Source organism: Solanum lycopersicum, chromosome 4 (assembly GCF_036512215.1).
Source record: "Solanum lycopersicum chromosome 4, SLM_r2.1".
Classification (NCBI taxonomy): Eukaryota; Viridiplantae; Streptophyta; class Magnoliopsida; order Solanales; family Solanaceae; genus Solanum; species Solanum lycopersicum.
Genome location: NC_090803.1, coordinates 4409293 through 4424145, shown reverse-complemented (window position 1 = coordinate 4424145; position 14853 = coordinate 4409293). Strand labels below are relative to the sequence as shown.

The window sequence follows — 14853 nt, the reverse complement described above, 5'->3', positions numbered from 1 at the left end:
TTGAAAAATTTGCAATTACTAGTTTTGACGTAAAAAATCAATTTCTAAACTCTCTTATAAAATATCACCTATCATACCAATCCAGTTATCAACATTAATTTGCATCAATCGTGTAATATATTTATACCATTATTGCATACAACTTTTTAAGTTAAAAAGGCAATAACTTAGTCACACCACACATGTAAAACCTATGGGGGGAACAAATAGAATTGCATCTATATTTGCAGCGTCACTTGTGAAGGATAAATAAAATATAATGTCATCAAAGGATGAGGTGTATACCATTTACATTAAATAATAATAATAATAATAATAATAATAGTAATAATAATAATATATTCATCTTTAATTTTTAGCCCTATGTTTTCTATTCTTTTTTGTTGGATTCAATATTGGAAAGTGCTTTTTTTCCGACACGTGTAAGACATGACTAATTTAAATTTATCTTACGAAAATTTCATTTCAAAAGGTAAAACGCTTTCATCAATTTTATATTAAGAGCTTGAGAGATTAAAAACAAAAAAAATACTTACGATTATATTATAATCCTTGATAAAATATTCTGGTCCACATTACATTTCTTGAACTATATATAAAAGTAAACTTATAATTTAGAGAGTTATTATAATTTATTATATTCGTATATCGTTTTAAATAGAAGGAATTATTCCAAATAGATGTTCTAAATTGTATAACTAATAATATATAACTATATATATATTAATTAAGAAAAGTAAATAGCGAATCTAATCGATTATTTATTTTTATAAACATTGCATATGATTAGTTAGTAATTTCTGACCAATCAACTTTATATCTTAAATTAATTTGAATATATAATTAAAATTTTGAATAAACAATTTATCAATTTATTGTTATATTTTATTTATCTTGTAAAAATTTGAACTTTGAATATTCTATGATTGTGATAGTTTTAACTTTTAAGATATTGGATTTAAGGTAGTATTAGTTTATTATATTTTTTAATTTATTCTTTTTTATTTAGTACTTGATATTTATATTGGAGTCTGATTAAATTTGAATTATACGTTGTTAGGCTCATTTTGAGGGCAGTGCTTCCAACATAACTTTTTCTATTTTCATGATTTAAATTTCAAATCTATAATTAAAAATACATAGAAATTTTAATTATCCGATCAACTCATGTTAATATTACTTATTATACATATGCATATTACTTTTGAGAAAGTATTATTTTTACACATGCATTTCTTTTTTCCCAAGCGGCATCGCATGATCGATAGCCCCAATAAAGGAGCTTATTCGCACCGATTAGATATTTATAATAAATTATATTAACTTGTTATGATTAAGCATTTAACGAGCTAAGAATATATAAACTAATAATGATCAAAAGAAAAAATAATTTTGTGCATAAATACATGTCATGCGTTTGTTGATTTAATATAAAATTATGTACGATTATATTTTTACCTCTAAAAATATTTCCATCATGATGGAGCTGGAGGACGGAATGGGATTTGGTTTCAAGAAATAATTACATTACAAGGTTAACTTTTTTAAAGGGATAGGAGATCATAACCGGAATTCCAACGTTACATTTTACCTAAACTAATGTCGTCCTGTTATCCCCTTGATCCCATTTTTATGTAATATAGTATATTTTTTTTGATTTATGTGACATTCAAATATTTTTCAAATATCTCAACTGCATGAAGTAACAGAGTGTTACGTAAACCAAAAAGTATATAAAATTACAAAAAAAATATTTCAAAAAGGTAATAAGACCTTAGATAAGGTATGTCTTTGAGATTTGTTCGTTATTTAATATGTTTTGGAACTCTAGATAAAATTTTTGACTTCGCTGCCGATTTCAGATAGATGCTAGTGGTGCTTTTACAATGGGATATAGGCATCTGGTTTCAAGAATCCCAGCAAATGTCAAATTGCAGTGAGTGCCTAAGTGAAAGGGATCTGACTAGGAACTCAAGATGATATGATGACTCAAAATTATTTATGTTTGCCCACAGCTTTATATGCTCAAAATGTTACATTAATTTGTGTACTTGTTGGATGATGTCTCTCTATTGATGAATATATTAAAATATACATAGTTTTATTATTTAGTTTTGTATTTGATGTTCGATATATATTTATTTTAAAATTCTGAATGTGTTACATTCTTATTTATGAAGATTGTTTTTCTGATTTTCACGCTATTAGTTAGAGTCGGATCAAGTATTTATATTTTATGAGTTCAATTCTTCAACTTTTAAGAATTGATCTATTTATATTTCTAAAATAATGGGTTCATCATATTTATTATTTATTATAATTTAATATAGTGCATTTTAAGCATAAATTATGCTTTATGTGAATGTATTCGATTCAGATGAACTCGTTGTCACTATTAGATCTATCTTCACTGTTGTATTTAGTGTTCAAATTCGTATTGAGATTCAATTAATTCAAGTTTATACCACGTAAAACTCATTAAAAAAGAAAACACTCAATTATTTTTTATATTCAAAACTATAACTCGAAATCTCTCATTAAAATTATAAATAAAAGGGAAAAGGTGTGAAATATATCCTAACTTTAATCGAAATTATTGTAAAACTTTGAAAAAGACGTTTTACACACACACTATTTTATAGTGTATTTTAAAGGTATATATGTACCACGTGAACATCATTTCTATTGTATCATTATAAATAATAACGTATCGTAATAATAATTTTGACCAAAATTAAAATATTTATCAAACTTTTTTTCCTTAAAAAATTATTTATCTTATCACAAATCCGAGCTATTTTTTTATCTCATCATAACAAGGTAATATCAAAAATTGTACATCCTATGTAAAAGCACTTACCTAATTATCTCCAAATCGTGGTTCCTAACAAACTAATATAAGACAATCCATTATTCTTCCCCTTTTCTTTGTCATCATGGTTTACATTGTCAGCTTTTTTTAATATATAAATTAAAAAAAATGTAAATCAAATTTTAAATTTTAAATCATAGTTCATTTGATTTATCAAATTTGAAATCAATTATTTATATTAGCTTAATAACTCCTTAACGAATTAATTTGTACGTCAAATGACATAACTTTGTTTTACTATAATAGTAAAGTTACAAACATATTTTTTGTTATTTGAAAATGACTAAACTTTATTCAATATAATAGCAAAATCACAAAAATACTTCACTTGCAACAACAATAAAGTTACTATATTATTTTTATCAAATTAAAGAAACTTATTTTTACTCAATTTCTTTATATATATATGTACATTGAATCAAAAAAATTGAAATTCCCTCTAGAAAATACCAAAAGTCCTCTTCAATAAATACTTCAAAATTGCCTAGTAATAATTCATTTTTCTCATTTGAAAAATACAACTACGACAAAAGAATCAACATGATGACGACACAATCTTTTTATATCTCCAACAAGTATACATGAAATTCTTAATATCCTGAAATAAAATTTATAAATTATGTAAAAATTACTGTAAAATTCTAACAATATAGACAACTCAAAATATTTATAAGATACAACGAAAAAATTGATTATATAAATTAACAAATTATTAATTTAAGTTAAATGCTATAATCACAGTTTCATCTAATTCTAATCCGTAACAAACAGTTTGTCAATCGCCTCTCTCTCCCGTGAACTCGCTCGCCACTCTCCCAGATCTCGCTCACCATTCGTCCTCGCATCTCTCACTTTATACAAACACAAATATATAAATTGCGTTTCTGTTTTGTATAAAGCGAGAGAAACTTGTACATACACGTGCAAGTACATATATCTTCGTCCTATACACTTATAATTATACAATACAAATCTTTCATTGTCCAGTTGTCTTTCTCTCTTTCTCGTTTTATACAAACACAAACTATACAAATACAATGTATAATTTGTGTTTGTATAAAGCAAGAGAAATTTGTGTACAAATCTATCTGTATACAAAAAATATAGTTACATATACATATGCAGATTTATATTGAAATACATCTAATACGCATATACATATACGACAACTGAAAATCACATCAAAAAGAATATATTCAAAATACAGTTACACACACATATATATAGAGATTTTTATGTATAAGTATATCAAAATATACAATTACAGATTTTTATGATATGATCTATCAAAATATACAGATTAATAGCCATTACAAACATAAAATTTACTATAAAGTGCAATTATATAAAATATAATTATAACATATAAATATTATTTTTATGTTTGTTAAACCTAAAATTTACTTCTAATAAAAAAAAGCCCATTTAACTCTTGAGGTTAAGAGGTTTCCAAATTCCACATAAATTATAAAGGAGGACTAATGTACTTCTAAAATGAGTATAAATATAATACATTTTTTAATTTATGGAATCAAACACATATTTTAATTAAATTATAATTAATTAATAGAAGGTTAAATATGTTAAGTTATACCTTAAAAGGTTCAAAATCATAATTGAGAGTGACCAAAAGTAGTATCCATCTTTTTATCGATGATGCATATGATAAACCCCATAAAGCATTATTCTGATTTGCTATTTCTAATATTCTAAAGGACTTAATCCCATCTTAGTGTCCACTTAATTGAACATATTAGCTTAGTGCAATGTAATTAATAAAAGTATTTTTATGTTTTATTATATTTATTTTATGTTGAAACTGCCACTTGTTTTTTTCCCCATTGTTTTTTGTAGTAACAAAACAAAAGTTTTTGTTTTCTAATTTAATGTCACATTTGCATGCATAAGTGAAAAGTGCCAATTGATCCTGTAAAAGCAAGAATCTTAACATTCTAAATTGTAAATTTTTGTGATACACTTTTTAAAATTAATTAATTAACTTTTTTTTTTGAAAATCATGTAATAATCTTGGCTATTCTATTCTTATTCGTAATTAATGACATAACTTGCGGTGACCTACTTAAAAATAAAATTTTATGTTACTAAAAAAAAAATCGAAAACATAATGTCGATACTTTATATATATATTAACCAACATGTTGAAAGATTCCTTTAATTTCTTAAATTTCATATTTCAATCGAACACCTTCACATTTAATTTTAATAAAACGCAACAAATACTTTGTTCTTGAATTCATAGATATAAAAAGTTGTCTTAAGAGAAATATATAGAAATTTGTTAGAAGCCTTTTCATAAAACTCCTTTTAATAGTGAAAAGTTTGTTTTGAGAAGTGTTTAAATGAACACTCCCATTATACGTAATAAAATAAGATAGTGGAATCCATAGGTAATTAAAGGGTATGTCTAGTATGAAAAAAAAATTCTAATTTTTTTTTCATACTTAAATTTTTTAGAAAATATATTTTCTAAAAAAATAAAAAGAAATAACTTTTGATCAATGATGATCTCCCAGATTCAAGATTTTCCATTAAAGAGATTCGAAAAATAGAGCCTAAAATCTAAACTTGGAACATTACAATAAATTTCAGACCTCCTAAACTACTGAACAACCTGCTAGGCTTATGTTTAGGATATTTAAATATATATATAATTTTTTTAAAAATAATTATATTATACATATAATATAATTTTTTATCGATGAGGTTCATGTGAGCATCATCATGCCATCCTAGATTCGCCCTTTGATTATATATCAATAATAATTCTTCAGTTACGTGTCAAACACCAGAAAATAAATAAACCCCGCAATTAATTTTTTTGGAAAATATTTTCCAACCTACCAAGCACACTTAAATTGGATGACATATAGACGTGTCCTTAAATCACTTTAATATTTCTTGTACCCTATAAATATACTTCTCAAGTGAGAAGTTTATTATAAATTACACAAAGCAATTTATAAACAATATAAGCATTTCTTCATCAATCAATCATATAGTTTTTTTTTCCAATTAATTAGAAAAACAATGTCATCAAATACAAAGGAATGTCTAATGAAGTTATTAAAGAGATCAAAACCATATTTGGCTGTAATTTTCTTGCAATTTGGTTTTGGAGGGTCAGCCATAATAGCTAAAACTGCATTAAATAATGGGATGAGCCATTATACTTTTTCTGTCTATAGAAATCTCTTTGCTGCTGTTGTATTTGCTCCTTTTGCTGCTCTTCTTGAAAGGTAATAATCTTTAATTTAACACTAAGCAATGACATATTTAGAATTTAAATACTATGTCGTTTTTGGGTAGTGGAGGAGGCATAACTCTGTATCCTGACCGTACTGAACACTCTTCGTTGAAAAATTATGATGTATACTTAGAACTCATGTGATTGGTTGAATAACATTATTAGTTGGAAAATGATAATTTTTGTATATGTATGTATACCTTTTTTTTCCACATATATATTAAATTTTGAAAGTCCTTTATTAATTTTTGTTTTGAGTTGAAAAAACGCGTTTTAAAATGTATATTTAATTTTATTCACCACATATATATACATATACAATTTACAAAAATACCCAGCGTCATATTTGGTATTTAGATATGCATGTACGTTTTGAGTGAGGGGCTACATACTTGTAACGAGGGGCGCACACATATATATACGTCAAATATTACTTTTTATACGTATATATTAAATATTGAATAATTGTAACGTTTTTTCTGACTTCACCACTTGTATTAATAGTTTATTCACATGGAGTATTTGGTTAAAAAGTAATTAATCTTATTTCTTTTTTGTCTTACACATATATACAGGAAAATAAGGCCCAAAATGACACTATCCATCTTCTGGAAGATTATGTTGCTGGGCTTATTGGAGTAAATATTCCTGATATACACTATCGATATACAAAATTGTTATGTCTTGATTTAATTTAATATTTTGATCTAATGTTTTTTTAATTTTTTTTTGCAGGCCTGTTATAGACCAAAATTTATATTATGCAGGAATGAAATATACCACTGCTACTTTTGCAACTGCAATGTGTAATGTTCTTCCAGCCATCACTTTTTTATTAGCCTGGATACTAAGGTAATTAATTAATATGCTATATTTTCAAATTAATTAGTTTGTCACGTGGGAGATTAAAAAATAATAATAATAAAAAAGTACTTTGTCCCTATCAAATGAAAAACAAAAGTATTTATGTAATTGTATATTAGTGGATCAGGTCATTTCCAATGTTATGGGATAATTTTTTTTTAATTAAAATGATAGTACAAAAGTATTTTTCAATTATCAAGTCGTTCGTGACGTAACTAAAAGTTTATATAAAAGAATAAAAAATATCATATCTAAGTTAATCTTTAAATTTTATGCTCAGTCAAATATGATATATAAACTAGAACAATGAGAATACACGAACTAAACTAGAACAATGAGAACACACAAACTCATGTGTACTATCGGTATTAATATTAAATATTATACTGTTAGTGAATATGAGTTAATTCTCGAAATTTTTTATTGTAGGCTTGAAAATGTGAATGTATGGAAAGTAAGTAGCCAAGCAAAAATAATTGGGACAATAATAACACTTGGAGGTGCAACAATTATGAGTCTTGTTGGAGGCCCAATAATTGGATTGCCATGGACCAAACATCATAGCAATGTTCCTACTACTAAAAATGTTGTTTCTCCCAATGAACTCAATCCTGTTAAAGGTGCAATCTTCATTGCTGCTGGTTGTTTCTGTTGGGCTTGCTTTTACAATCTTCAGGTAATGTTTTCGGAAAGTTACTGTCACGTGATTAAGAGGTTACATGTTCGATTTGTGAAAATCGACTCTTGGAGAAAATGCATAAGGTTATGTACGATATAATAGATCTTTGTGGTTTGATTCTGAAATAATCTCGTGCAAAGCGGATATAACTTTTTTTTTTTTTTATATTTCTATTTATAACTTTATAGTTATGGAGGCTATTTTTGTAAAAAATAACTTATTCATAGAAATTATATAGTGTGTGTTGTTTTATTCACTGAGAAACAATATCAGAATAACTAATCTCATCTTCAAACCAAACAAACCCTAATAGGGATAAAGTTTACTCGTAAAGTTACTTATATATGTGATCAAGAAGTTACGAGTTTGAACTCTGAAGACAGTCTCTCGCAAAAATACAAGATATAATATAGATCCTTATGTTCCGACCCTTCCCTAGATTCCGTGCATATTAGATAATTTGATTTTTTTTTAAAATTTCTTTTCAGTATAATAATATTTTTTATTTTATTTTAACAGGCAATTACATTGAAGAAATATCAAGCAGGAATGTCACTTACTTCTTTAATATGTATGTCTGGGGCTCTACAAGGCACTGCACTAACACTTTTGGTTCAAAGGGGCAATTTTGGAATTTGGTCTATTAAATGGGGCTCCAGTTTATTTTATGCATCACTTTACTGTGTAAGTCTAAAAAAATATTAATTATTTCTCTTTTTTAAAATTATTTTTGCTAAGTTTTAAATTTTTTTTTTATATATATATATATATATATATATATATATATATATATATATCGTTAGCGTAAAAAATGTTAATTAATTTCATAGAGTAAGTCTAAAAAATCTTATACCTAGATTTTTTTTTTGAATGATTTGATAATTTTTTTTTTACTATAACGATATATATAATTTAAATTTCTACGATATTATTGATGCAGGGAATTGTTAATTCAGGGATTGGTTATTATGTTTCTGGATTAATTATGAATGAGAAAGGACCAGTTTTTGTAACAGCTTTTAATCCTCTAAATATGGTTATTGTTGCAATTTTGGGTTCATTTATTTTATCTGAGCAGCTCAATATGGGAAGGTAATTTAAATTCTTATTCCCCTTTTTATTTTTATTAATTTAAATTATAAATACCAATACTAAAAAAGTTTTTTTTTTTTTTACATTATTTCAATTCTAATCTTCTTTTTTGCTGATTTTAATTTATGTAGGGTTGTGGGAGCTGCTGTAATTGTTGTTGGATTATATCTAGTAATATGGGGTACTAGCAAGGACAAAAATTCAACAAAAATAGTGAGCACCAAAGAAAATGTTGAATCAAATAATGATAAAGAATTAGCAGACATTAAATCTTCAAATCAATTAGTGATTGGAGATGAATCTGTTTAATTAAGAGGAGATTAAAAAAAAAGTTATGGACTTATGGTTATGTCTTAATTGGTACAAGCTTTGAGGGTTTAATGTTTATTAGATTAATGTGTGTAACTTAGATGTGATGTATTTTAAGTGTTAATTTAGCTATATAGTTGACGTTTGAAAATATGCTCATCAATAACTTTTTGCAAGATTTGAAGTATCTATTAGTTAAGAGTATTTTATCATTTATTTAGGTATTTAATTGAGTATATTATAATTTGAAATGCTTAAATATATTTTATTATAAAATCGTACTCTGTTGAGAGTGTCCTTGTCCCTTAATCTTCAAGCTATTTTCAAATTCTTAACTGAGATTGCAAAGTTATAATAATGATATCTAAATCAATTTACATGCACTTCAACCTATTTTATGAGATACTTTCTACCTACTATTCTGTTTTCCTTTGTCATTTTGACCCTATCAACAAAGTTAAAAATCACGAAATCAAATTGAATATGCAGATCAAATTTTACTGGATTTGGTACATTTCAACTATTAAATAAAAATATCTTCCTCCGCTCCATAACTATATTTTCACTTTCCACCAACACAAATATCGACTAACACGTCAATTAGATTTCCATCATTAGATGTAATGATGTTGTAAGCCATAATGTATAGCTTATAGAGCTATAACCATACTATCAACAACTCTCTGCCCTAGCCACTCATTTGTAGCCAAAAATTAGGAACTTGAGAAAGAATAATATTCAAAACCTAAAATATGAAATTTATTTTATAAAAATGAAAAGAGAGAGAGTTTCAAATAGCATATTTAGCGGTCACAAACCTGAAAATGTAATAAAAACACAACACGATCTGCTAGAGTTGTCTATAAAAAAAAAAACAGATTTGTAGTTGCTAAATAAAAACACAGAGTTTTAAGGCCTCTTATTAAAATTTAACTTTAGTTCACTGACTAATCGTTGAGCTGCCCCTTCCTTTGACCATGAGCAGAAGATCCATCAACAGATCAAACTTGTTTCGCTGCTTCATTTTTTGCAACATGCTCTAACACGTGTACTCTGAATGCAAAGACAACAATTGAGTTTTGTTTTAGAATACAAATAAATAACAAAATATCATTAACTATAAGGGTGCATTCATTGAAAAGAAAAAGTATTCACCATTGAAGGTTTGAAAATTTTCCGGATTGATTGGAGAACCAACGATTTTTTGAATTACTTCAAAGATCATTTCCGTGGGAGTCTTCTTCAACTTTTGAACAACAGCAAGAATTGTGATTCCGCTATCAAAAAAAAATATGATTGTTAGCATCTTGCAACCAGCATGCCTCTCGAATTCCATAGCACTTAGAAGAATCTTCTTCTACATAAGACATAAAATGCCCCGTTAGATATGAAGAAAATTCGCGAAAATAAAATAGTAAAAGAATCAAAACTTATATCCCTCCGATGACTTGCAGTTATCACAGCTACTACATAGGTAACCATTCTCTTGAGAAATAATGTTTCATATACAAGTTAGTAGCATTTAACATAAAAAAATTATTTGTTATTCAAATCATAATTAAATCTTAATTTAGGTAATTAAATCTCAACCTTCGATTCTTAATTATGACATGTATCTGTCATCTAAGTAGGTACTTGGGAATAGAGAGGATGTGTAATATAGAGAGGATGTGTAATGGAGAGGAGCCTCATCCATGGGTAATAGTCATGTTTGTTACGAGATATTTTGTCTTTTATGTGATTGATTGTTATACATATATGATAACATTTGATATTTAAATCTTATTTTAACTTATGCAACTAAAGTAAATATAAAGAATCAAAGTATTCTTTTATAACTGCTCCTAATTTTCACTTACGTGCATTTTCCTGCTAAACAAGTAAAGGGATATGAAGTTGATGAACCAAAAGAACATTGGACCGTATAAAAGTTGTCATATAAAAGTTTTTTCTGAAAAGATAAAATTAGAGTTTACAGAGAATGGAAAAGAAATTATTAAAGCTATTCGAATTTCACTTAAATTTTTTTTGGAGAAAGGCATATAAAGGCACAAATATTTCATGCTACTTTGGAAAAGGTTTTTTTTATTGCAATTGTAAATGAAAACCCCGTGCAACAAAATAAATTAATTTTTTTTTACCATTTTCAAGTAGTTCAGATGATTTATTGATATTCTCTCAAATATTCGTTTACGTTTTAATGGTGTTTTTTGTGCAACAAAACAACATGAGAATTTTACCAAATTAACTGCGCACTAGATTTAAACTAAAACAACACTATAATTACACCAAAACAATAGAATAAAACTTGTTTATTTTTTATTTTAAAAAAGAAATGTAATTTAGTCAAACTCTCTTTATGATAGTCTTGTTTGTTATAAGCTCTTTGATCTTATATGTGACCAACTATTAATCACGTATGATAACATTATATTTAAATCTTATTTTCACTTCTGCACCTCAAGTAAATATACTTTAAAGAATCAATTCTTTTATAACTATTCTTTATTTGTGCATTGGCATGAAAAACACAAATCTTAACCTCTCGATGAGCAGAGACATGATATTTACTTAGATGTACATTTTTCTGCTAAACAAGTAACGAGATGAAACTAATGAACCAAAAATTCAATTACTAAAGTAAAACAAGGTTTAAAACCACTCAAATCTGAAATCACAAAATGAGAGAAATGCAACACTTTGAAGTACAAACAACTTTATAAAAAAAATCACCATAAAATTCATAATATAAACATCATTTCTTGTGGACACTGTTCCCTCCAAGTGATATTCTAAGAAAAGGATTTACAAAATTACTCAATCAAAAAACAAAACTAATTTTGCATAAATAAAGACTTGTTTTTTGTAGTTTTAGAATTTGAAGATGCTTAAATATGATAAGAGAAAATTTAAGAAAATGAGTGATAATAGCCACAACTTTGTAAGGTCTGCGATACAAGACAAAGAAATATAATTTTGTTAGAATACAATAGTAACAGGGGTGGCATAATGAGTTACTACAACAACTCGCAATTCCTCAATATAAACACAAATATATATTATATTAATAAAACATAGTTTACTGAATACAATAGGAAACAACAAAGGAAATTGCTGGGAACAACAATACAAGAAAATACACTTGAAAACTTAGCTGAATGTCAAAAAGGAGACGAGAATATTCAAAATCATAATTAACTTCTTGATCGCTTTCTCCCACGTTCTCACACTACTATACCAATTCCATTACTAAATCTAGCTTTGCTCGCGTGACTTTCTGCCTTCCCAAAAGTAATCATCCAACCTTTTAGGTGGAATTACACTTCTAGTACCCCGACGCAGCTTGCCAATGCAGAAATCACCCATGACATCAGGCTTTGTGATCCTAGAGGCAACACCTAAATCCTTATCGCCATTCACATTATTGATTGTGTTGTCTGTAGGATTGATGGGGATTTCTCCCTTTGCAGAATTGTCCCCCACAGAAATGACATTTTCAACTTCATGTCCTAGAGATGTAGCATTAGTGTCTGAAGATTTTGGAAACTTTTTCTGGAAAGACTGAAAAGATCATACAAAAATGTGTCAAAGAATAAAAAAGAATTAAGGTTAATCAAATATCATCATTTTTTTTACATAGAAGACATATAAAGGCACAAATATTTAATGTTATTTTGAATAAAAAGATTTTACTGCAAATGTACATGAAAAACCCTAGCTTGGGAGCGTTGGCTCGATCTCTATTGATGAAGAAGACAAGGGGAGATAAAGAACACATATGACTAGATACAAAGGATGAAGCTATCTTCTTTATAATAATTGAACAAATTAATTTTTAGCACACTAAATTTAATATTTAATAACTATTTTTCTTTTTTAAATAGTGCACATTGTAGAATTTCTAGATTTTCCTTCGATTAAGGTACCCTCAATAAGTTAAGGAGGAGCCAAAGTATATCCATATCAACAATTATTATGCAGAACAAAACATTAGTGATTCGAATAACTAGCTCTCAATTTATTGTATATGACTTGAACCATAACAATTTCTCAACATAAAAATATTAATCTTATACCACGAGGTTGATGAAAACAGAACACATATCAAAGCACACGTTACAGAAAAAGAAAGAAGCACACAAATAAATTAAAGAATACATTAGATATTGAAAAAAAGAAACGTAAATTAAAGCAAAAAAGATTTGTTGTTAGTTTTCCATAGCCTTACAACAAGAAAAAAAATCATTGGTGCAAAAAAAATGTTGGAACAATTCAAATTGAAAATTTTACCATTTTCAAGTGTTTCTGATGTAGGGCTCCAATAACGAATAGCAAGTATTGAGTTCTATGAATGTAAAATCTGTCAATTCAAAAATCAAAGCAAAAAAATAAAAATAAAATAATTAGAACATATTACGAAAATCTGATAAAAAATAATTACAAAAAGAAATGTCACTTTCAACTTGGAAAACTCAATTATAGAAAATAACACCAAATATAGCACCAAAAATAATTCAGTGTTTTGCTAGATTCTCATACACTGAAATTTGACAAGTGAGAGGAAGAGAAAACTTATGAGTTTATATATTAGTGTGATGAGTGATCCTATACAACGCGGATTATAGAAAATAATATGTTCTGTCTTGTTGAATTGACTATGCTATGTCACGAGAACTGTATTAAAGAATCTTTAATGAAATGCCATAATTTATAGTTATTGACTGACCCCTAAAATGAAATAAACGGTAAAAAAACATTGATAATTAATTAACTTTTATGGTAAAGTTAGTAAATATAAAAGTGTCCATATATATTACTTTATTGTCCTAAATTACTTTATCACATTTAATTTGAGAATTTAAACTTTCTTCACTAATTGTTTTAAGATTTAGTAAATATTTTTTTTTTCCATACATATGTTCATTTTATCCAAAATTGCTTGTACACACTTGTTTTGAGAATTCAATTTTTTTTATTAATAGTGTGAAAAGTATTTATTTGGTCAAATATAATTTGAGATACAACAACAGAGACACATAAGACTGACTTAAAATGATATTATTAATAAATTATTAATTATTAGAGAATCTCATAAATAAAGAAATGAAATTTAAAATAAAGGCTTAAGGTTCTAATAATATAACAACATTTTTATAAAATAAAGCATGTTTATCATGTAGTCACACCAAATCAGCAAATATATGACACATATGAGAACTTGTCCTTTGATTATTAAATATCATAGTCAAAGATTAGTAAAACAAAATTATTCATAAACATTTGATTGTTCATTAACTTTTTCAAGATCTAGTACTTTTTATAAATAAAAATATATGCTTATTTTATTTTAAAATTGCTTGATCACGCACAATTTATAATTTAAATTTTTTTTACCAACAGATTTTGTTCGGCACTCCTACAACAATAGGTTGGGTAGAGGATTCCACTCATTGATTTCCGTTCATTATTTTAAACAAATATGTTTTTCTCTTCAATTTTTTTGAAATGAAATTTATATATTTATAAATTACAAAAAAAAATAATTATAAGTTACAATAATTGGTAATTCAAAATATTTAAAAGTATATAGACCTTTGTCCTTGAGAAATAATAATGAAATGGAATTTCCAAACACACTACCAAAAGAAGTTACTCCACTATAACACGCTTAGAATGAGTGCTTTTCTAGTAAAACGAGTTTATTGATATCAATTGCAAACTTGTTTTTTTTTTTTTTAAAAGTGCTATTAATTTAGTCAAATCATATCTATA

General features: G+C 26.4%; 1 protein-coding gene across 1 annotated transcript; it reads left to right on the top strand.

Moving 5' to 3' along the window:
• The first annotated feature begins 5778 nt into the window (after nucleotides 1-5778).
• On the top strand, nucleotides 5779-9257 carry LOC101264714 (WAT1-related protein At2g39510). Its single transcript, XM_004236711.5, has 7 exons — nucleotides 5779-6129; nucleotides 6713-6775; nucleotides 6873-6989; nucleotides 7431-7677; nucleotides 8200-8364; nucleotides 8621-8772; nucleotides 8904-9257. The coding sequence occupies exons 1-7, from the start codon at nucleotides 5921-5923 to the stop codon at nucleotides 9079-9081; spliced, it is 1131 nt and encodes a 376-aa protein (XP_004236759.1). The 5' UTR covers nucleotides 5779-5920; the 3' UTR covers nucleotides 9082-9257.
• Nucleotides 9258-14853: the final 5596 nt, after the last annotated feature.

Coding starts and splice junctions, on each gene's coding strand:
- LOC101264714 (XM_004236711.5), top strand. CDS start 5,921: ATGTCATCAAATACAAAGGAATGTCTAATGAAGTTATTAAAGAGATCA. Junction 6,990..7,430: donor TTATTAGCCTGGATACTAAG/GTAATTAATTAA, acceptor TTTTTATTGTAG/GCTTGAAAATGTGAATGTAT. Junction 8,773..8,903: donor GAGCAGCTCAATATGGGAAG/GTAATTTAAATT, acceptor TAATTTATGTAG/GGTTGTGGGAGCTGCTGTAA.